Source organism: Alosa pseudoharengus, unplaced genomic scaffold (assembly GCF_046254945.1).
Source record: "Alosa pseudoharengus isolate Yale_2024_CS ecotype anadromous, Long Island Sound unplaced genomic scaffold, YU_APseudo_1.1 YU_APseudo_1.1_scf_4, whole genome shotgun sequence".
NCBI classification, from domain to species: domain Eukaryota; kingdom Metazoa; phylum Chordata; class Actinopteri; order Clupeiformes; family Clupeidae; genus Alosa; species Alosa pseudoharengus.
Window position 1 is genome coordinate 43,504,045 of NW_027468774.1, and position 22,417 is coordinate 43,526,461.

The 22,417-nt window shown below is 40.0% G+C and overlaps 2 protein-coding genes across 3 annotated transcripts; one reads left to right on the forward strand and one right to left on the reverse strand.

Annotated features, from left to right (window-relative positions):
- Window positions 1–2,531: 2,531 nt before the first annotated feature.
- asf1ba (anti-silencing function 1Ba histone chaperone) lies at window positions 2,532–15,095 on the reverse strand. Its single transcript, XM_076266463.1, has 4 exons — window positions 14,625–15,095; window positions 14,133–14,248; window positions 13,817–13,993; window positions 2,532–3,340 (listed from the first exon to the last, which is right to left on the reverse strand). Exons 1-4 carry the CDS (start codon window positions 14,731–14,733, stop codon window positions 3,146–3,148), a joined length of 597 nt encoding a protein of 198 aa, XP_076122578.1. The 5' UTR covers window positions 14,734–15,095; the 3' UTR covers window positions 2,532–3,145.
- A 998-nt stretch (window positions 15,096–16,093) lies between these two features.
- On the forward strand, window positions 16,094–21,689 carry crb3a (crumbs homolog 3a). 2 transcript variants are annotated; one of them, XM_076266465.1, is made up of 5 exons: window positions 16,094–16,431; window positions 16,517–16,594; window positions 17,047–17,232; window positions 19,969–20,027; window positions 20,178–21,689. In XM_076266465.1, the coding sequence occupies exons 3-5, from the start codon at window positions 17,145–17,147 to the stop codon at window positions 20,379–20,381; spliced, it is 351 nt and encodes a 116-aa protein (XP_076122580.1). In that variant the 5' UTR covers window positions 16,094–16,431; window positions 16,517–16,594; window positions 17,047–17,144; the 3' UTR covers window positions 20,382–21,689. The 2 variants fall into 2 exon arrangements, with proteins under 2 accessions (XP_076122580.1, XP_076122579.1); XM_076266464.1 differs by having other exon boundaries at window positions 16,094–16,594.
- The last annotated feature ends 728 nt before the right edge of the window (window positions 21,690–22,417 follow it).

Here is a 22,417-nt window from a genome sequence, read left to right on the forward strand (position 1 = left end):
GTCTATTTTTAGAAAGTTGGTCAGAATTTAAAGCACGCGGACACCCTACGTTTTTAGAATATAAAAAAGAAGTCGGTTTTATGGCAAGTCACAACATTGAGGTCACTTCTGTTCTGTGTGTATAAGCGTATTATTAGAACGTTTGATTACCGTTTTCCAATGGGCAGGAAAATATAAAAAAATGGCTACACAGCATGGGAATTGTTGAATCATTAGGGGGCGTCTTGCTCGAGTACATTGACCGTTTCATAATAACACAGCAAAATCCAAAGTCTTTTTAATGGCAAGAATACTAGGAATTGCACTGCAGTTAAACTATACAATTTCCCTAATGTGTCTGGCAATACGGTTATACTTTAACGTGGTAGAATCCAAAATTGTCATTAACTGGCTAAACTGTTAATTTATTATAAAACAATACATTACTAGGTTCGGCATAAGGGAGGGGAAAAAAACATAGGCTCTTATGTTCCTGTGTTGCATGGTTGCGTGCTGTAACTGCTCACGTTGCTTAGCAACAGGAAGCGAGCTGATCCACTCACTCCAAAATGACTGGTGCTCCTTTTTTATGAATGAAACCAGAAAAAATGTGCCAGGCTACTCTCTATTCCCTTGTATCAGGCACCACACCATTTTGCATGAACAGAGAGCATGACATACGGCAATGAGCATAAACAAAAGGAGTGGGAATCAGACACCATAACCATAAAAAAAAAACTTCATCCTGTCTAGCATATGGCATTTAGTGGATATGCAATAGCATGAAATCGAATTATTTATTAAAATTTGAAATGACAGGTATGACAGCATAAAAACATACATTTTTTAAAAACAAGTAGAGAAAGAAAAAATCATGCAAAAACAGCTTAAAGCAACACCAAAGAGTTTTTGTACCTTAAAATAATGTTTCCAAAATCGTTTCAGTGGTTAATCAACTCGTAAAAGGGTGAACGGCACTTCTGCATTCGCTTCGCTTCTATGTAAGTTTGCCAGATCGGGTAGCGGTTCTGTAGTTTGATGGAATGAGACATAAGAAACTACAAGTTTGACTTGCATCTGATGTCGCAATACATCGTACTTTCATAAAATCATACCTGGTCTGACATCGTTATTTGCAAAGCCAGTGCTGGATAAATAGCATGCGTGCGACAGAGGAAAAGTTCTTAAAGCTCAGAGGAGTTGTGTTGTCTTTTAGTTCTACTCATAGGCATTCCCCATGAATAGAGGAGTGTAGGGGCTGCAGGCATGAGCAGGGGAAGAGCTTCCCTTTAATATGTTCGTGTGGGTGCACAGGTAGCTACATCGATGTGATCACGTCTTTCACAAAGTATTGGAAAAGAAAAGATAGGATTCCAATTATATGCAGCAATGTTTTTTTGCACTCTCTCTACTCCTGACTCTTTGTCAACTCACCCCACACTGGGATGAGAATTGGATAATTGAAGGTTAGGTATATTTGCTTTAGAACATGACATGGGAGACTAGCTCTTTTGGCAACTCTGGGATTATGAATCCTTGGCCTCGCCTTTGCAGATCATGTACTTGATGTGAGCATCCCATGACAAGTCAGACAAAATCTAAACTCCAAGATGACACTCTGTCTACTGGTAGTCCAGTGATGTTGAGAGGGAATGTTGTCCTCTCTCCTGGCACTAATAGCAATTGTCATCTTAATTCCATGATCCACCATCACTTCTCACCCACTGTTCCTTTGATGACCATCTGCTATGTCTGCATTCCACAGCAATGTATAGAAGGGATTCTATAATCTTTGCCTTCCATCAAGACTAAGAGCAGAGACTTTCTGATGAGGAGACAGCACTCAAAAAATCCTCCATAGAAATGCATCTTAGTTTGTAACGCCAATATGGCAGTTGTCTACGCATATCACACCCCTTCCGCGGCAAAACGTTGACATGTGAATACATTGCGCCAATCATGTGCCATGTTGTGAATACATTGAGCCAATAATGTGGTGTGTTGTGAAGACATCTTGCCAATCATGTGTTGTGATCTCGCCGCTGGAGCAAGATTGCAGTAGATTGGTGTCGTGAAGCCTTGCGCACGCGCATTTCTGCCGAGATGAATGCCCGATGAGTGCCCGTGCCCAAAAAGCGTTGCCGAGTGGAGGGACTTGCCTCAAAGGACTTTGCTAAGAGTCAGTCAAGGCTTTTATGATTCCTCATTTGTGGAATTGTTAACAGTATGCTCAACATTCTAGCTATAGTTTTCGGATCACACACACACACATACATACAAACAATCTCTTTACCTTGTATCTAACTAATTAATTATCAGAGTTAGTTTGCATGTTTATGGTTATTGTTGTTATTCTGTTAAATTCTACTCTGTCTATTATTACTAAAATCAGTTATCACTTTAAGTCAATAAAAGCCTCTACTAAGAACTTAACATAAACATAATGCTCAGAAGTGATTCTATTTTGGTGATGTAGTATTAAAGTGTAGAATCAAGAATGTCTGATGTTAGTGACCTCTTGCACCCCCCTCTCACAACCAATCAACCAGATATAACAAAACATGGTTTATTTGAAGACATATAGAAAAACACAGAGTATTAGATGTACAGTATAATACACTTGACCACCCATACAAACCCCGTCACCTGCATCCTCCACTAAGGAAGAGTTGTTGGTAAATACAGACGGCCAATGAGGAAGAGTTGTTGGTAAATACAGACGGCCAATGAGGAAGAGTTGTTGGTAAATACGGACGGCCAATGAGGAAGAATGGTAAAGGCACACATTCACATTTAGCCCAACAGGCCACCTGCCCATTTCCTTAGTAAAGAGTAAAGACTTTAAGGTATAAATAAATATTTAAATTATAGATATGATTATCCCAAGATCGTAGCAGCTATGCTTGCTTCAATGTTCCCTAGTGCTTTTGCAATGAGGCTCTCGATACGATACATTCTTCAGCCAGAGGCGCACAACGTCTATCTGCTGTAAGTGCATACCAGCGGATAAAACAAACATACTGAAGAGGTTTGGGGGCTGTTAAGGCTTAGCTGGCTCAGTGTGTCTTTCAGGCAGCCACTCCCTTCTCACTTCTCAGGCTTGACTGCCTGGACTGAGCGAGGCCGTGGATGTGCTCCTGTGTCAGGTCTACATGCAGAGTCCGTCTTACATGCAGTCCATGGAGTTGTCTGGCATCATTCCAAGACCAAGGGGTGGCGCTTTGCCCCCAGCACAAGAGGGCATCGTGGTATTGGGGGCCGGATCCACATTCTCCAGATCCTCCATCTTCTCCGCACTCCCCTCCCAGTTGATGTGGAAGCGAGTTACACGTGGGTTGGAAGCCAGAATGTTCCTCTGGAGCTGAAAGAAAAAGCACAAAAAGTTGTTGTTAATGTTCTGTTTGCTGTGGTGTGATGTCAAACATACAAACAAACTTAAGAAAATAAATGGAAAATAGCTATTTCCTGCTGCCAAATACAGGGTTTTTGCAGATAAACAAGATCATTGTTTGATTCAAAGGACTTTTATCACATTCATAGTTGGCAAGACGAGTATAAAAAATATGGAGGAAAATGAGAAGTACCCATCCATTATTTTATTCAGATTCACAGAACTGTGTGCATGAAATAGTGTGTGTATATGTGTTTCATGCATGCCCAACATTTTTGTCAGCCATCTTGAGCAGGTCACATATAGTTTATAGTCCATGTGTGTTGCAACCAACTGAAATGTGTAGCATGAGTAAAATGTCAGTGTCTTCCCAGTTTTTGAGGTTTAACCAATCAATTAATACCAATCAATGGTACATTTTAAACTTTTTAAGACCTCACAAAAACCCTAACATAGGGTTTCTGGGTTCACTTGCCTCTATGTGGTCTATGTAACCTGTTATTATAGAGAGGTTTCGATCTATGGCATTTCCCCCACATTAGGCCTACATTGTTGTGTTCAAAGCTAGCACACACCAAGTCGAGGATTGGACATCTGAAAATGTCGGGCCTCTGAGAATCTACGGTTCAAATCAGTGCAGGGTACCCCCAGAATTGTCAGACCTAAATTTAAGACTTTTTAAGACCTTTTTAATACCAGATGAAATTTAATACCTACATCGCACCCATTCGGATAGAATAAATAATATTAAAGGTAAGATTAAACCTCAAATAATTACTATTTACAAGTGTTTGAACATGCCAACATGAACATGACAGCAGTGCAGTGGCAACGCAAAGCTTTGTCGCGGTAGTAACGTGACTGAATGTCCCGCTTCATGGACAAATTTACACGGAATAGAACCTAGTTGATTTCAGGGATTAAAGTGGGAAAAAAAAATCGTTTGACTGAACTTTTTTCAGGCCATAAGTCATACGTTGTTCATATCTACCTATAGAGATAGCACCCCTTTTGCGGTCGCGACCTATTGTTTTTTAATGTACAAAAAGATGCAAACAGAAAGTAAAGCACCAAATAAACACCAAAACGAGGCTACAGGGTACTAAGTTACTATGTAATTAATGCTACCTACAGGTGAATGCATAGAACATAACAATCCTATGGTTTGTGTACCCTGTAGCCTCGTTTTAGCCGCCAATGGCCGCCATGTGAATAAGGCGAATTGAGAGTGTTCTTCATTGAGATTGAGTTTTCCTGTTGAACAAAACAATATTTCAATACCATCCCTAACCATTGCTGATTAGCCATTGCTGTTCTTTTCTACTGCAGCAATACTGTAGCAAGGCTTTAACTTACACTTATTTAATTACTTCAGGCCAAAAGTGTTTAAAGGGGAGATTTTTCTCTTGTTAATATGCAATTCAACACTAAGTAAAATCTATAAAATCAAGTTTGCAAGACTTCACATTTCCTCATCAAAGTAATGAATCAGAACAGTCTAGATATTGTTCATATTTCCATTTGTTGCCTCATCTGCATTTAATGAAAACATGGTAATTTTGAGTTTTACAGACAACTCAAGTTTTCCAATGAGCAGCAATACTGTGTGCGCTCATGCAGGAGGTCTGCGCATCTGATAACGACAATCATGTTGCGCTATGAAAGAACATGCGTAGCCTACTTTCTGAGCGCAAACATGGTCAGCCATCAGTGTTGCCACAGTTACCTTGAAAAAGTAATCTGATTACTCCTTTAAAAGGTAACTTAGTTGCTTTACTGATTAATTGATTTTAAAAGTAACTAAGTTAGATTACAAGTTACTTTATTAGTTACTTTCAGCAGCTGCTGACAACACCCCCAACGCCTCAACATAAAAATGATAACCGGTTTTGCCAATACTCACTATACTGGAAGTGCATTTTATAAGCAATGTATAGCAGACATCCCAACCTAACCTACTTAGATACTGAAATTCAGATGTTTGTTCAATAATGTCTAAGTACACCAAATAAGGAAGGCCTATTGATAGAAATTGTTATAGTAAAATATGTAGATTTTTTTTCATGTAGCCTTGGCAACTAGCAATCTTGTAGCCTATAGGCCTGAGTAATATGCAAATGAAATTACACTTGTTAAACTCACCTCAACAAGTCTTTTGCAATCATTTAACCCGCCGTGAGCAATGCTAAAGTCGCTGTTACAAACAGTGCAGCGTGCAAGACTATCATTATGTTTTAATCTTTTGAGACAATTGGGTACACTTTTGTGTAGTCTGATGTGAAATGGGTCTTAAATCTTCCTTTTTGAGGGGCACTGACGCTGCCATGACGTTTCTGTTCCTAGATACACTGACTGAACTGATTAATTATGTTTGGGAGAAAAGAGATATAAAGAGATATAAAGAGTTCGGGGGTTCCATGTTCCATATGTGTTGTGCATGCATTACTTGAAAAGAACTAGCTTTAGTTATGTATGAACAGTGAAGGTAACGATCTCTTGTGAAAAACGTGAACTTGAAGAAGTGAAAATTTAACAATATGAACTATGAATATTGAACAACTTGAAGCTACATCTATACGTGTGAACATGCTTAACAAAATATGGGAACAAAACATGGGAACTAAACGTGCATTACGAATATAATCAGTGGGAGCCCTGCTTGTTTCCCTACAACAATTAAGAAGCTTCCATCTGGGGGTGATGGAAGACAGTGACACCCTCAGTGTGTTTGAAATGTCCAGTCGATTGCGTAATTTGGTCTTAGTTGCAGTCATTGCCGAAAACCCGGCCTCGCATAGATACGTGGTGGGAAACGTTTTCAGCGCTTTTACGGCTCTCGGGATATTCTGCTTTGGTTTTGATCCAAAAACCCGCCAGAGAGGTTTCCTTATACACACTCTTAACACCACCGTCATTTGCAATTTCGATCAACTGCTCTTCCTCCTGCGCTGACAAGTTAGGACTGGGATATTGACAAATGGTTTGCTGACCCACTCATTGGTTTTTCCGTGGATCTTTGGAGGATGGGAAGTAACGCTCAAACTCATTTGAAAGCGCAACAAGGTGATCGCGCACCAGCTGCAAAGGAAAGGGCCCTGCCTCAGTCTCTCCCAAAACCCCCAATACTGTTTGGAACTTATCTGGTCCACTCGTCGTCCCCACAAATCAAGCTTGGCTTTAAATGCAGCGACTTTATCTGCCAGTTTAAAGACAGTCGTCATTCTCTCCTGGAGTGACAGGTTGAGGTCATTAAGCAACCCGAATATGTCACACAGGTAAGCGAGTTTTGACACCTAGTCCTCATCACTAAAATGCGCAGCTAATGGTGACTTTTTTTCTGTACGAAATATCTTCAGTGGCTCTCGCAACTCAAACACTCTGGCCAGTGACCTGCTAAAGATGCTTGTTTTTTGTTGCTGTTTTTGTTCGCCAAGAACTGATCAAGTGAAGTGAGCTGACCTGAGGCTGCGCAGCGCTGAAGGCAATATGTAAAAGTGTTGAAGGCGGGACAGACAGACGTAAGAAAATAGACCTTGCAAAATGCAAACATGCGTGCAATCAAACAACTGCATATAGGCCTATGCCATGTAAAAACGTGACATTATTGCGAATTAAATTTAGTTTAGTTTGCATGCATTTTTTTTAAACTCATGTCGTAGTCTACGGCCGGTACCGGGCCGCGGCCCGGTGGTTGGGGACCGCTGGCCTACATGACAATAATCCCCAAGACAAGAAGAAAGCAAAGAATATATATTTTTATTAAGGAAAATGACAAAAATAGTAACGCACAGTAACTTAGATAAGTAACTTTAATCTGATTACTGGTTTGTAAATAGTAGCGCGTTAGATTACTCGTTACTGAAATAAGTGGTCAAAATAGACTAACGCGTTACTAAGTAACGCGTTACTGGCATCACTGTCAGCCATAGATAAACGTAGCCTATCTCGTCATGGTGGCTAGTTGCACCAGGTAGGGAAGATGTCCTGAAGAACGTTAACCTTATGGCGGTCTTCTGATTGTTGGCGTGCTAAAACATTTTCCTATTGCATCCATGAACAATTTTCTTGCAGCAAACCGCGCAAAAGCAAACCCCTGGCACTTTATTTTTTTACACCATGGCTTGTTAGTTCTCCCCCGTTTCCAACAGCCGCCCATCTCCATTTATTTTTTTAACTTTTGACACCTGTGCCTTCCTTTATTGTTGTTTATGTAAAGCACATTGATGTTTATGTAAAGCACATTGAATGACCTCTGTGTATGAAATGCGCTATATAAATAAACTTGACTTGACTTTAGCAACGCATCCATGACAGCTAGTGGCCTTGCCAAATAGACGCACACAAATCATGACGCTAATATGCGAGGTTCTGGTAGGCCTACTGGTTATGGTTTTGTGCTATACATTAATAATAGCAAAGTTTTAAGTTGACTATTTTAATTGCATGGTTATTTTTTGTCAACATACGCTCACAACCTACTGTCGTTAAAATGAGGCCTAAGCAAAATAGGCTACAAGGCTGTCTGTGCGTCACAAACACGACTGACCCCCTTACTCAACAGTTCGCGATATTTTTATTTCATGTTAACATGCTCAGTCAAAACCTTCCGTCGCAAATTGTGAAAACAGACGGGATAGGCATAGGCTATGGTTTATATTGAGTCGCTTTACTGTTAGTTGCATTGATCAAAAACTGTAACAATAATAGTAGGCTACATCGGGTGGCAGCAGGCTATCTGTTCAAGTCATAGGTGACACCCAAAATGAATGACCTCCCCTGACAAGAGTTCGCGATAGTAAGAAATTGTCTACATTGATGCACGGAAATAACACAGCCTCCAAATTCGCACAGAGCTCACAATATCATATCCAAAAAAGTTAAACGGATTGGGCAACCTCATCAGCTGTCTCGATGGGGTCACTATAATCCAACTTTGACCATCCTCCAGACGTGTTCTTTTTTTTTAAGCAACCGCCCCAGGCCAATGAGACAAGCGTGTAGCTACAACATAAACAAAGCGAAACTCATGGGTGACGTATCTTCTTGAGCGGTCTGATTGAGACACAGAAAGTTCTCAAGAACACTATTAGGTCTTTAAATATTTACCATCACACACATTCATTCATCGGAGCTAATATTTGTAGTTGCCTTAAAAAAAGGAAAAGAAAAGGTGATAGACCCCCCTCCTATTTTTTTTCCTCACCGGATCTGCATGACGGAGAACTTTAATCCTTGTCTGATTTACGCTACGTGAGGATATTAGACTAAATCTACTGATCATTTGAAAAATTAAGACCTCCGTGAAAAAATTCCAGACTTTGAGGTGAAATTCAATACTTTTTAAGGCCTTTATTTAGGAAAATGAAATGTAATACTTTTTAATACTTTTAAGACTCCGCGGGTACCCTGCAGTGTGATGTGTGCTGCATCATTGGCATCGACAAACCTCTGCTAGCTTGTATGCAGCTGATTCAGCATGTTGAACAGGCGTTGGAGCTGTTGGTAAAATGATTGCTCCGACTGGCTGTTCAATTTACCTATCTGTTGTCAAAAAGTACAGTGTAAGGAGATACAGTCCTGGCAGTGTTTTGCATCTGGACTACTGGATCTATTTATGTGGTTTCTACAGCAAGATTAGAGTGAAAATGGTAAACAAGTGCAATGAGTGCTGCTCTGTTTACATTTTGTACATCTAGAATGTACACCACTCAGAATGTACTTGGTAGCTGACCATGGACAGTAGTTTTTGCAGGGGTGTTCCAGTGCAACTTTTCTGGCCTAGTACAGGCAACACAAGGCAACTTAACAGTCAGTCAGCGTCGCAGGTGATGCTTTGCCATGCAATAGCCATGATACTGCTGACAATGACATGAGCAGTTTTTAAAACCATACCTGTACCTATAATCTGGACACTGCTCAGTGTTGCGTTCAGGTGTTGTATAAGTACTTGTATAAGGATAGATATGGACAACTTATCAAGAAGATATAATATTAAAGTCTATAACATCCTTTAGGGATGTCCGATATTGGCTTTTTTGCCGATATCCGATATGCCGATATTGTCCAACTCTCAAATTTCGATTCCGATATCAGCCGATACCGATGTCGATATGTGGGTTATTTTTCCTCAAAACTAATTTAGGTAACATCACATATCTCCTGTTGTGGAATTAACACAACATGCTTAATGTTATTGTGATGCCCCACTGGATGCACTCTTGAATGCAACAAGGCTTTCCAAAAAAAGGCTGTGCAAAATAAGAAAAATACTTCAACTTAATTTAGGGAAAAAGTGCCATGTTTATTTTTTATTTTTTAATTGTCTCAAACAACAGTTTGGATTACACTCTCCCTGAGATAATCTTGACAATGCCCACAACAAATAGGGCAAATTTGACTTCTTCACAAATGATAAAACATTGTAACTGAACAACTATGTGCAACATAGCAGAATGTAAAGCCAACTAAAATAACAGGCATAGTGTATGACAGGCTACCCTTTTTCTGTGTTAAATGAGCCTGCATTTGTAGGATGCTTCATGAACTGTTTCTTTAACTAAAACTCAATCACCTTAATTGAATGAATGCACAAATATGAGTCAATTACAATGTGGCAAGCAGCTATACTGCACAATTTTGAAAACATTTGTTTGAGCTACAAAAAATACTGTCCTCTGATTTACCGATATTTAGGCGACATTTGTAATATTTGTTTTGTATTTGGCCCGTTATGAAATAATGTGGAACAATTTAAACACAGTGTAAAACTTAAATCCCAAATTTGGAGACATCCATGTATGTTGAAATTTACTGCAAATTCAAAACGGGATTAGTCTGGAACGGCTAACTGTACAGGGGACTGATTTACACCTTTCTGTTCGGTAAGGTCTGCTGTTTATTCTGATATATGGTTTGTCATATGTTAAACGAAGGGTTCTTAAGTATTCCCACCGAGATGAATGGGTAGGGAGATGGACGCAAAACCTTCAGTAGAATTTATGATTGAATGATATTATTTACTTTTCTCGCGAACCGTTCACCACAGCAATTAGCGGCTAACATCGTTTAAAAGCTGAGAAAAAGCTCTTTCATGTGATACTTGTGATGTCTGTGTGATGAGTAGGCTACTTCGCGAGTAGTTCAACTGAGAAGAATGGGTTAATTTGGACGCACTTTCTTGCGCTGTCACTTTCTCCACTGCGTAATTTGGCCATAGGCTAAATATATATCGCTATTAGTAGGACGCAAAGCAAAATATTTAAAGAAGGGGGCACCAAGGCCACCGTGGCCTGTAAACCTCTGATTTTCAAAGGGGCGTCACGGCCAACTCAAGGGGCTACGACGGCCATGGCCAATTCCAAACCACAGACATAATGTTGAAACAGAGCGAGCAAGTTTGTTACTGCAGCCAGAGCCCGTCTACCCTTATTAGACATTCTCTGCTGCAGCCATCCACGCTTGTTTGTATGCTTCAAGACGCAGCTTGATGAGGTCATCATCTGTGCGCCGGTAAACGCTTCAGGAGCGCATAGGCACTATTTGGGTGTAACGCAAGCATTATTTTATCGGTTTTAAGGCAAAAAAAAATCCGATAACGATATTAACAGATATTACATTTTTATGCTAATATCGGGCCGATAATATCGGTGGGCCGATATTATCGGACATCTCTAACATCCTTATAAGATCTAAAAGATAAAGTGTATGGCTGTCATAAATAGCTGTAAAACCTCAAAGGACAAAGGACAATCAGCATTAATAGACAGTACAGTCATTTTATCCAAGAACACAAATGCATAGGTACTAAAGGTGTTTGAGTCGTGACTCACTCGGATCTTTCATCCGTGTCTTTAAATTAACCCATGAGTCGCGAGTCTCTAGTATCATTAACTCGGATCAGTTGAGTCCTACTACAATTCAATCTAAAACGATAAACAGCGTCACACACAAACCTCTTGCAACATTAGCTAGCCTCCTAGCCCTAGCCATCGTAGCTGGCAAAAATTTAACAATTTCGTAGGCAACCACAACTCCACAAATCAACTCAAGCGACTGAGTGAGCAGGCAGTCCGAGATAACTGGTTAACTTCCCGCAGAGCCGGAAACATTGCAGACTCACAGACCATGGGACTCAGATTGGAGCGGCTGAGTAGCAATCCGGGTTAGTCGGATCAGCCGGCTGGTTAGGCTACGTTGAGTACGAGTCAGTCGAATCAGCCGGCTACGTTGTCATGAGTGGACCTCCTCGAGGTGAAAAGCAATTCCACAACAAAAGCCATTCTTTCACTTCTGAAATAACATTCAATGTTCTGCATGTAGCCTAGACATAATTAGATTTGGTGTATAGATGTAGCATATTAAAATGCAATTAGGTCGTGCAGACAGTCCGAACTGCACGGTCATGGAGCTGCTTGAGTATCTACCTGGGTCAGTCGAATCAGCCGGGCGGGCCGGTTACGTTGTTATGAGTGCGAGTCAGCCGGCTACGTTGTCATGAGTGGATCTTTAGAGGAGCGAGTAACTCCTCGTCAAGGTGAAAAGCCAATCCACAACAAAAGCCACACTTTCACTTCTGAAATAACATACGTTCTGCACGCATAGCATTAAAATGCAAATAAGCAATAGTCAATTGCTTAGGCTAGGTTAAGACAATAAATAAACAGTCTGGCTCAAACTGCTTTATTTCCTGTGAGTGGGTGGAGGTTTTGATGCTATTATATTAGGCTATTTTATATTATATTATATTAGGCTACCTGACAGTATAGCTAAGATTAATAATAATATTAGTTGCCTAGTATTAGCAGCCTATAATACTTATTAGAATAGATTCCTAGTAGCCTACTATTAGTATATAGTAGTGGTAATAAACATTGTAGCAGAGTAGCATTAGACCTAGGCAAACTTTTCTATTGTTAACAAAACAACAACAAATAATTAATTATTATAATATAGGCTACCCTCTCTGTCAATAAGATCAAAGTTTCTGAACATGAGCACCAAAAAGATGAACAATGTGTGGATGCACTTTGACCAGGAGAGCAAAACTCTAAAGGCTAAATGCAAGTACTGCAAAAACCTGGTTTCAAATCATGGAGGATCCACATCCAACATGAGAAGGCACTTAACGAAATGAAGCACCCCACTGCACTGCTTGAACGTAGGACTGAATTTCTTTGCGATTTAGCAATACTGACTCAAGTGACTCGTTCAACCCGGATCAGTTTAGTGAGTGACTCAGAATAACCCGGATCCTTAAAAGGAATCGAGTTTGACAGGCCTAATAGGTACAGGTAAGGGAGGTTTTTCCGTCGGCACTTGTGGCCGAGCCAAGGTGTAACACGCCAATCTCTTTCCATTACAACTTTGACTGTGCCACACCGTGCTGAGCTGGTCCACTCATTTTGGACTTTATCCTGAGCTGGGCCAAAGCCATACCAAGTCTGCCTCCAAACATGCTAAGTGACTTGGAAACTACCATCAATTTTGTAGCTCAGTCATTATCCAGTTCATCAGTCAGTTTTCCACTGACTTTCCACTGTTTCAAGGTGGCTTCGAAATAAGTCTACTTAGAATGAATCATACAATATACCGACCAAAGATTTCAGAGTACCTGCGTAGCATTCAAGAACCTTTTTTTTTTGAGTGGGAGATGAATAAATGGGCATTGAATAAGCAACGTTAGGCTAACCACAACCACTCAAGCAAGCAGTAAAGCTAATTACCAGATATACATCAATTCTACGTAGACATATAATATATAATAATATAAATATTATTTGCATTAATGTATTTTTGCAAGTACACTTTAAACTGCAAAATCCCCTGATATCCCATGACTTTGCCCCACAAATGATACAATTCCATGACTTTCCATGTCTGGAATAGACTCTATCAAATTTCCATGATATTCCAGAAATTCCATGACCTGTGGGAACCCTGGAGTCACTGTCAGAAGTATTGACAATTTGACTGCATGTTAATCAGATAAGAGATTGGTTCCCAATAGAATTCACAATTGAATTGAATCATAATTGAAGAAATCCGGGATATGTAAAGTTCAGAACTACTAGCCTACAAATTACATTTGCTGCCAGGGCTAGTCTAGCAACTCTCCGGTGACAATGTGAGCTCCAGAAATCGAAACTTAATCTGGCATTGAAATCGTGTATAGAGTCTTTTGTTGGGCTTAACATAATGATTAATGATGATTCCCTGCTACTTGAAAACAAATATCCTATTGCGGTCCTATATTGCGTGCAGAGGGAATTTGAAAGACAACTGATTATCCCGCACCTCGTACTGAGCACTGCGAACGGTGAACGGTGAGTGGAAGGTCGTTTTAAACATTTGAAGCAAGAAGTCAAGGGTTGCCTAAAAATATAAGGCAGAACTGTGGTGTTATATTACGATTTCACAGAGTGTTGTGTGAATTGATGCTAATACTACCTGTGAGTAGTCTGGCTTGATAGGTGGATTTTCCCGCAGCTCAGGATCAGTGTACTCATTGTTCACATAGTAGCCAATGCGGATGAACTCCTGTCCACGGTATGTACAGGTGATCAGGACAACAGTAACGCCTACTGCATCACTCTCTGGTATGAAAGAAGGGTTTGCAGCCTCTGCCTGGTAAAAAAAGGATAACAAAAAAAAAAACTTTAGCTCGCCAGGTAAACTGGCTGAACTCGTACAATTGGGTATAAGGGAGCCATCAGGTAGCGCAAGCTGAAGGAAAGCAAAACATGATGGGGACATCAACACTCACCTGAAACACAAACATGTGTCTCCCAGCTGGTACAGGACCAACCAGCACGGAGTCAAGAGTCTGATCATATTCCTCACTCTCTGCTGAGCCAACATATATTATCTTCCATTCCAGGTCTTCAATACCGAAAAGGCATTTGAAATAGACACCATAACACGGGTTAACCTTTGCAGCATGATGTGTTAACGTTCCAGGACTAACAATTGTCCATCAAGGTGTAATTTCTCTTGTCACAATACATATATGTTTTTATTTTGACTAATAATCAAATCAAATATCAAAACAATTCAAATCAACGTTAACGGGAACTTCAGTGGCATTCTGGCTAATACTAGCCAAGATAATGTTCCTCTCCCGCCACGAACATCATCTTGGAGGGAAAGAAGGAATTTCTAACATCATGGCTGGCAAGCACAATAAAGTCGCATTGGCCTGTATCAAATATACTCTGCATGTTTTTTTTTTTATCAGGTAACGATATGTTTTGCTTACCTTCAGATAGATCTTCCATGCACTCAAATGTAATTTCAAACTGAAAAGGGTTTCCGAAAAGACTTGGATTGTCCAAAACAGCAACATTGAGAACCTGGACCTTCGCCATTAGTCTGGCGAGTAGCTAGTTAAAATTGCGTTTAACGTTTAACTGAACAAACCTAAAGGATGGCTGTCAATGCAGTTAGTTAATTAAACAAAACGTTTCTCCAGGAGTTAGCAAGGCCACTAGTTAGTTTCGTTAGCTAGCTAATAATAGCTAGTTAGCAAGGTGACAGACAGACCTGGCCGGTTAAACAGCTGGTTGGTTAGCAGACAAACCAATACATCTACGAGCTTTCTGAAGGAGGTCGTCTAACGTTAGATAACAATACACTTTGGTTTAACAGCACTACAACAGAAACTATGACCCTTCTACGGTCTTTCTTTCTCCTGGAGCTGTACAGTCCTCCCGCCGACTACGAACATAAGCAAGCGCACCTAAAAAAAGAGCTAATTAATCTCATTTCTGATTGGCTGTGGATTTGCCATGACCCCGTAATACGGCCATTTGGATTGGCTGAAAATTGGCAAGCGTTATCCAATTGGAGCATTTCACAACGAGGTATCAGATTGGGTCGTTCCTTAAAAACAATTCTCCACTTTTTATGTAAGATTGTTTTCTTAATACCTGATTGTTTGAGAAGTGGGAGTGTAGATTTTAAAAATATTTTACAATTATATATGGATCTATATTATATTAATTATATAATGATATATTATATTATATCTGATACTAGTAATGTTGTGGACCATTAGGCCTACTACACAAAAAATGCTCCATCTATCATTTCCAAAGAGCTTCATTTCCAAAATCCGCCCAAGATGATGTTATCATAGCTTGTCATTTTAAGCAGTTTTGAGTGTCAGTGATAACATTGCTGACATGTGTTCTGCTGACAATAATATGAGTCAATAGGTGGGAAAGAATATTCAGACAACACCCTCAAGATCCATTTCAGTCTGTCACTCATGAGCTATTTGTCTGCCAAACCTTATTGCTACCTTTTTTCTTGATAATCATTCTGTGGTTGTTAAATAAACAGGGAGATTATGTTAAAGAATACGGTGTACTATTTTCAGTATAATGACTGCCATGGCACGCACCATTTGGTTAAGAAGTGTGACACTAGGCTATCCCAAGAAACGAGTATTTTGCATTCATATATACTGACCACTGTTTTAGCCTGAATTTGAGATAGCAAATGCAATTTGGACCAGAAAGGGATTAACAAAGCACACTGCGATTAGTCGTGCTCCTGGAATTTTAAGAATTCTTGCTTTCCTAATTGTCCAGAATATCATGCTAAACCACTGGGGGGCGCAACATGCCATTGTAATACATGAATTTAATTGGAGGGCAAAACGCACTATGGTATGACGCTTAAAACAATAGCATTTACTTGCTGTCCTTTGTGGAACTAGAAAAAGTTTAGTGTGAGCCAAAAGCATTTTGAAATGTTCGTTTCAAGTCTCCACGGTGATGGATGAGAGTAGTAGCGCTCCAGTGCGCACAGCGAGCAGGTGGATTGCAGTCGGCTCAAAGTGCACACAAAGACACGTCTGTATCGGCCTTGCAACAGGTTGAACATTGGGCTCAGGTACTGTAACGTGAGCCTGCGTCATGTGATCACCACAGGGACGACCAGAGGAGGAGGAAAAAACTGTTTTACATAGGTCGGTCTCGGCATTTCTTTTTTTTGGGGGGGAAAGAAAGAAATTGTGCTTCAACCAGATGTGTGTAGGCTATAAAGGCTACTCAACAGAGGTTAGTAAATGTCCTATATATGTATTAATGCAAGTTAATTATATGCCAGAACTCCTTCGATTGAATTTAAATTATCGGTCGCAAGGCGGAAGCGGCATTTTTTCTTCATATCATTCAGAAGGATAACCATCACCATTGGATAGAGCTCATTCTACGTGAACAGGTATTGATATAATTCATTCCTTTAATTTGATTCCTCAGCATTTGTCCATGGGCATTTCTTATCCGGATGGTAGCCAACTGGTCAGTCAGCGCAGGTCATTTTCAGTTGACTTTAACCTATCCTACTGGTCACTTGTTTGGTCCACTACATAAATAGCCTAGTTCATTTTATGCTTGTTTTTATAAACAGAATGTGAATCAGCATCATAAGTTATTCGTAGTCTGTCAGACGTTTGCGCCGTTATCCTCTATTTACCTCTGGTTTGTTGCTAGGCTATTATTAGCAGGTGCAGCCATGCTGGACAAAGATTAACTTGTTTCTTTTTGGACATTTGGTTTTGAAAATTGTTGAGATATAGTTTATGAGAGAGAGATGGGTGTTAGAAGAGAGATGTATTTTCCTCAGTTTTAGTACATTCTCAACTCTATAAACATATTTCTCATTTCTCTCAGGGTGGCAACGGCTGAGATTATTGAAAAAATGGCATGAACCTGATTCTTGGACACAGAAAGCCGACCCACAGAGTTGAGGGGTGGCAGAAAAACTGAAAATGACACTTGGGCCAGACACAATACCACATTTTGGGCTGGTGGCAGGTGGTGTTCTCCTGCTCTTCCTGAAGAATAGCTCTGCTAGAGGTAAGTCATGCCTGGCCCCTCCACCATTTCATTGCTGGAATTTAATCTTAACCACCCAAGAAGGCACTCACTCCCACAGGCTTGGCAGTTGAGGAGCATAGGGCTGGGAGGGCGTGTACTGTGCAGTAAAGTTTTTTCAGTCTTCAACTTCACTATCCACTATTTCCTGTTCTGTTTTTTTAGTTCCAGTCACTGACAGGCATCAACATGTCAACAAGTTGCAGGAACATTCAAGGATGTGGGAAGGCAATGTGGTCCTGAAAACAGGAATAAGGCACTTTACACTCTACATTCCGTAGATAAATATTATATTATTCACCCAATATGTGGGTCCCTACTGCACTTTGGTCAGTGTCAGTCCTGTTATCTTTCATTTAAAATATCCATCTCATGTACTGGAATTAAGGAACTAAGCAAACAACAATAACAGCAATAAAAACTTTGCTGTCTTGACCAAGATGCCACTTCCGTCCTTGAGCTCTTTGACCATTTACCTTAGGTGAATGATTAACTACTAATCTGTCTCCAAACAACCCTCCAACCACCATATGGTTTTGCCACAAAGTCACTGAGAGTTCAGATCTCCTCAAGCTTCCCCTACACCTAGGCCCATGTCCAGAAGTGGTTTCCAAAAGTCACACACAGGTTCTGTTGTTGCTTCTGCTTTCTTTCTCGCATGTCCCATTTGATGTGGTCACTGAGCACAGTGCAATCGCAGACTGATCACATGGCCAGAGGCATGGAGAGAAAAGCTACTAAGTTGAGAAGTGGCTTGGTCACTGTAGAAACCTGAAGGGCATGGGCTAGATTAGGTCTGCGAGTCTAATCATATTTTGTCAGATTCAGTGAATTGTTCCTCACTGTACTTAAGTTGTCCGTTGTTTGATGTGTGTAATAATAAAAAAAACAGTATTCATACACACTCCTGGTTCTGTAAATGGGTAACAAAGCAGCTCAGACTGAGCCAGACACAATTCCACCCAATTCCATTTCAAAGGAGTTAACCTTTATCCAAAATCACTGACTAAGTATAAGTATATATACTCTTGATCCCATGAGGGAAATTTGGTCTCTGCATTTATCCCAATCCGTGAATTAGTGAAACACACTCAGCACACAGTGTACACACAGTGAGGTGAAGCACACACTAATCCCGACGCAGTGAGCTGCCTGCAACAACAGCGGCGCTCGGGGAGCAGTGAGGGGTTAGGTGCCTTGCTCAAGGGCACTTCAGCCGTGCCTACTGGTCGGGGTTCGAACCGGCAAGTCTGAAGCGCTAACCAGTAGGCCACGGCTGCCCCAACGACTGACTGTACAGTCATTTAGAAATTCTCCAAATGTCTCCAAATGTACATTTCTCTCAAAATATGAAAATACGAATAGGTGTAGATCTCTTTTCTGGGTATATTGAAGGAAAGTGCAGTCATTTTGTGTGACACACCCTTTGAAAGAGTTGCAGTTCCTATCTAGTTTTTTTTAAATTATTACTGTGACTCAGAATGGCAAGGTAAGAAGCCCTCCTCTTGTAGGACTATTTTGATTTCTGTGATGTAGGCTGTGTTAATATGTTTGTATGGGGATGTTGAATTACGTTAGGTTCTTCTAAGTAGTTGCAAAGATTTAGGTATGAGTCTTTGCATATGGATTTGTTGTACTGTATTAGGTTATGTGCAATAAACACTAAGGGCTAAATTTTAGCAATCTGAAACGCTTGGTCAGAGATGCAAGGTTTAAGGCGTGTCCACTCCACATTCGCTAATTTAACAGTGTGATTTTGTAACATTGTTCAAAAGGGTTGTTCTTATGTTTCTTAATCAGTCATGGGTGTGTTTTGGGCGTAACATCCTTTAAACCAATGAGAGTGACATCTGTCATTTCCTTTAAGAGCAAGCAGCAAAACGTCAGACAGCGTGTCGGTATTTTGACAGAGCGCATCTTAAGGAATCTGCTAGCACACGAGAGATTCCACTAAACCTTGCTTTAAAAATCTGTGTGTGACTAGAGTATAGCCTACATGCATCTGTTTTCGCTTATTATTTGAACTCATAGGCAAAGGGAAACTAACTTCACCATGGTATCATAGGCAACAGCAAAACACAGTTATTTACTTTCACTATTGAGGGGTTACAATCGAAAACAAGCAACACTTACCCTAATAATGTTCGAATGACTGAATAAAAATCCTAAGGATATTTGTCCTGCAGACGTGTCATTTGGGACTTGTTACTAAGGGGTGCTTACGTCTCGCTTTATATGCGCATTTCGTTTTAGACCAGGTTTTTCTTGGTTAGTGGCGTAATGATTTTAAGAGGGTGTAAGATACTAATTTTTGTATCATGTGCCTGACCACACTTATTTTTTTTAATTGACACGCCCGTGGGCACAATGTTCAATTGAAGTGGAGTGCATGGCGAAAAAGTCATCACTGAATTGGGTGTAAGATATGAACAAGGCTTGGCGCCACGTTACACCGGGTGTACGATAGGGCCCAATGTGAAGTAAAGTGAAGTGTTCCAGTACTCATAGCCACCATTCCATCCCTCCTCTCTGAATTGTATTCATGTGTTATCTGGCAGTCTGCATCTCTGTTTCATGATTGGTTAAGACACAAATTTGTTTTTCATATAGCTAGTTTGTATCTGATTGCTGGAGTAAGTAGCTGATTCGGGAGGAAATGTTCCATATTCAGCATGTTTCGTGTTCAGCATGTTTGACCAACTCACTAATTTTCCACAGCTGGAAATGCTACAGTCATCAGTGGTCTATCCAGAAATTCAAATACCACAAGCCCCCAGGTGAGTACAGAGCCTATGTTCTTTGTTGATGTTTTTGTTGTGACTGACACTAAAAATATCATCTCTCAATCTCTATTCGGTGCAGTTTTTCCCATTCATGCCGTACTGTAGTAGTCTTCTCACATTGATCTCCTGTGTTTTGTTTTACAGGATGTTGTAGTCATCGTGGTTCCCATAGTGGTGCTGGGTCTGCTAGCCATCATCGCTGCAGTCTTGGCATATCTCTTCATTGTGGTGAGGAAAAAGAGGCAGACGGAGGGCACGTATCGGCCAAGTGCCGAGGAGCAAAGCGGGGCACACAACGTAGCCGTGCCCGATGCCCTCAAACTGCCCAAAGAGGAACGGCTGATCTGATGCACTAGCAGGACTTTAAGCACTGCTACCATCCGAGTGATGTCACAGTTTGCTTCCAAAAGGGAGTTGTGCCTTCATCCAAATAGGTTCTGTAGCGGCTGCTGGACTACAGTGGAGTGTCAGTAAAGACACAGAGACAGCTGTGCATGGATTGAGAAATATTCATGTGATGTCATCAGACTGCTCGCTATTAAAGAGGAGATATGATAGAAGCGTACGCTGTCATCGTCCACCTCACATGCTTTCCAAGAGGCCACCTACAGATGTGATGTCATTCCTAGCCTTATGATACAAGGAATTGACGTAGGGTTGGTCAGTGACTAGAGGTGGAAATCTTCAACACTGACCAGAAGGATAATTTTATAGAAGGATAACACTTAACAAAATGTACCCTGTGGGTAAGCTTAAGCTTGAAGGACCGCAAGAGGAGATTCTTGTGGTACTGAAGAACAGATGTTCTTCATGTGAAGTCCTGTTTTGGGATTCCTGTGGCACTAGCCTAACTGTTTTAAGTAGCTATAGTAACTGCTGCTATAGCTTAGTGAGCTAGTGCTTGTTTGATACACACAAACTGCACATAAACATTTCATGCTGGTTATTTGGGATGTGTTGAAACCCAAATTACAGTTTTTACTAAACTACTTAAATATTTCAAATGTTTAATTATTTTTGACTTTTTTAGAGATATGATTGGCGTTTAATGTATGTGATGTGACACTAATGGTCTTCATAGTAATGGGAATCTCATTGGCAAGTTTCATGTATCATAATTTGAATGTAGTAGTAAGTAGAAATGTGGTGTTTACACTTTAATCGTTTTACCATGAATTTCAATCAGACATTTCTTGATAACTATCAATAAATGCACAAACCTTGTGCAGTTTACTTTGAACACTAAAACTACGACTTAGGAATTACTCCGACACTTTATCTTATTCAGCTGTAATTACAATGTGATCTCCATCTAATTTGTGAATGTTATATTAAATGTAATTTTTATCAAATCAGAACTGGCATTCCTATTTGTGTTTGTCACAGTACTTTATAGAACAATTTTATTTTTTTAAGCCTTTGGACCTTTGTGTTAACCTAAGCTTAAAATGGTTTGTTTGCTAAATATCCTATTAAATCTGGATATATTTGCCCAGTTAGATTTATACTGTTGATGACCAATAGTAAGATATTTTTGTCGTTTTTATATATTGGCATCTTTTTATAAGTGCAGAAGTTTTAGTTACCAAGTAGTAGTAGTTCATGTGAGTGGTTGATGTGGATGCTGAGTGCCATTAGATTGTGATGCGCAGATGGCAGCTACACTTAAAATACCTTTGTAAGCATTGTTGTTTTATCTCAACAACGTTGTAATCTTTTTCTGTGTGTTAAAATAAAACATCCACTTAAAGTCAGCCAAAATTAATTATAGGCTATGGCAACCCATAATAAGGTAATGTGATGAATCCATATGATGGATGTCGTACATCTCCATCTAGTGGTGGTCTTAAGAAATTTTCATCTCTGGTCTTGTAAACCAGTGGCAGCACTAAAATATGAATCCATTCATTTAAAACCTGGTACAGTAAATGCGTTTGTGAATACAGCTCTTGGGTAAATTCAAGTTAATGATAACGTATTCAGTGTAAAACAATTACAGTTTGCCTATGTGAGATGTACATTTCAACTGTTTTCTATTAAAAGGTGTAATAACATTTATTTTATTACTAAATTATAATTAAATCAACATACATAAAACACAAAAGGCTTTGTTTTTAGAATTAGCCTTTAATCAGATTCACATGGACAGTTGTTACATATCCAAATCTGAAGGCTTCAAAGTTAAAATAGTTTGATTTTCACTATTGCAAGGCAATGAGTGGGCAATGTGGTGCAGCAGTGCATTCACAACATACAAAAACACAATGATGAATTAAATAGAAAGTTCAAAATTCTGCAAAACATCAAGATTTATTAAATGGGAGTAAACATGATTGTGAATGAAGTTCACTGAGGGGACTATGGCGGGGACATCTGTTCCCATG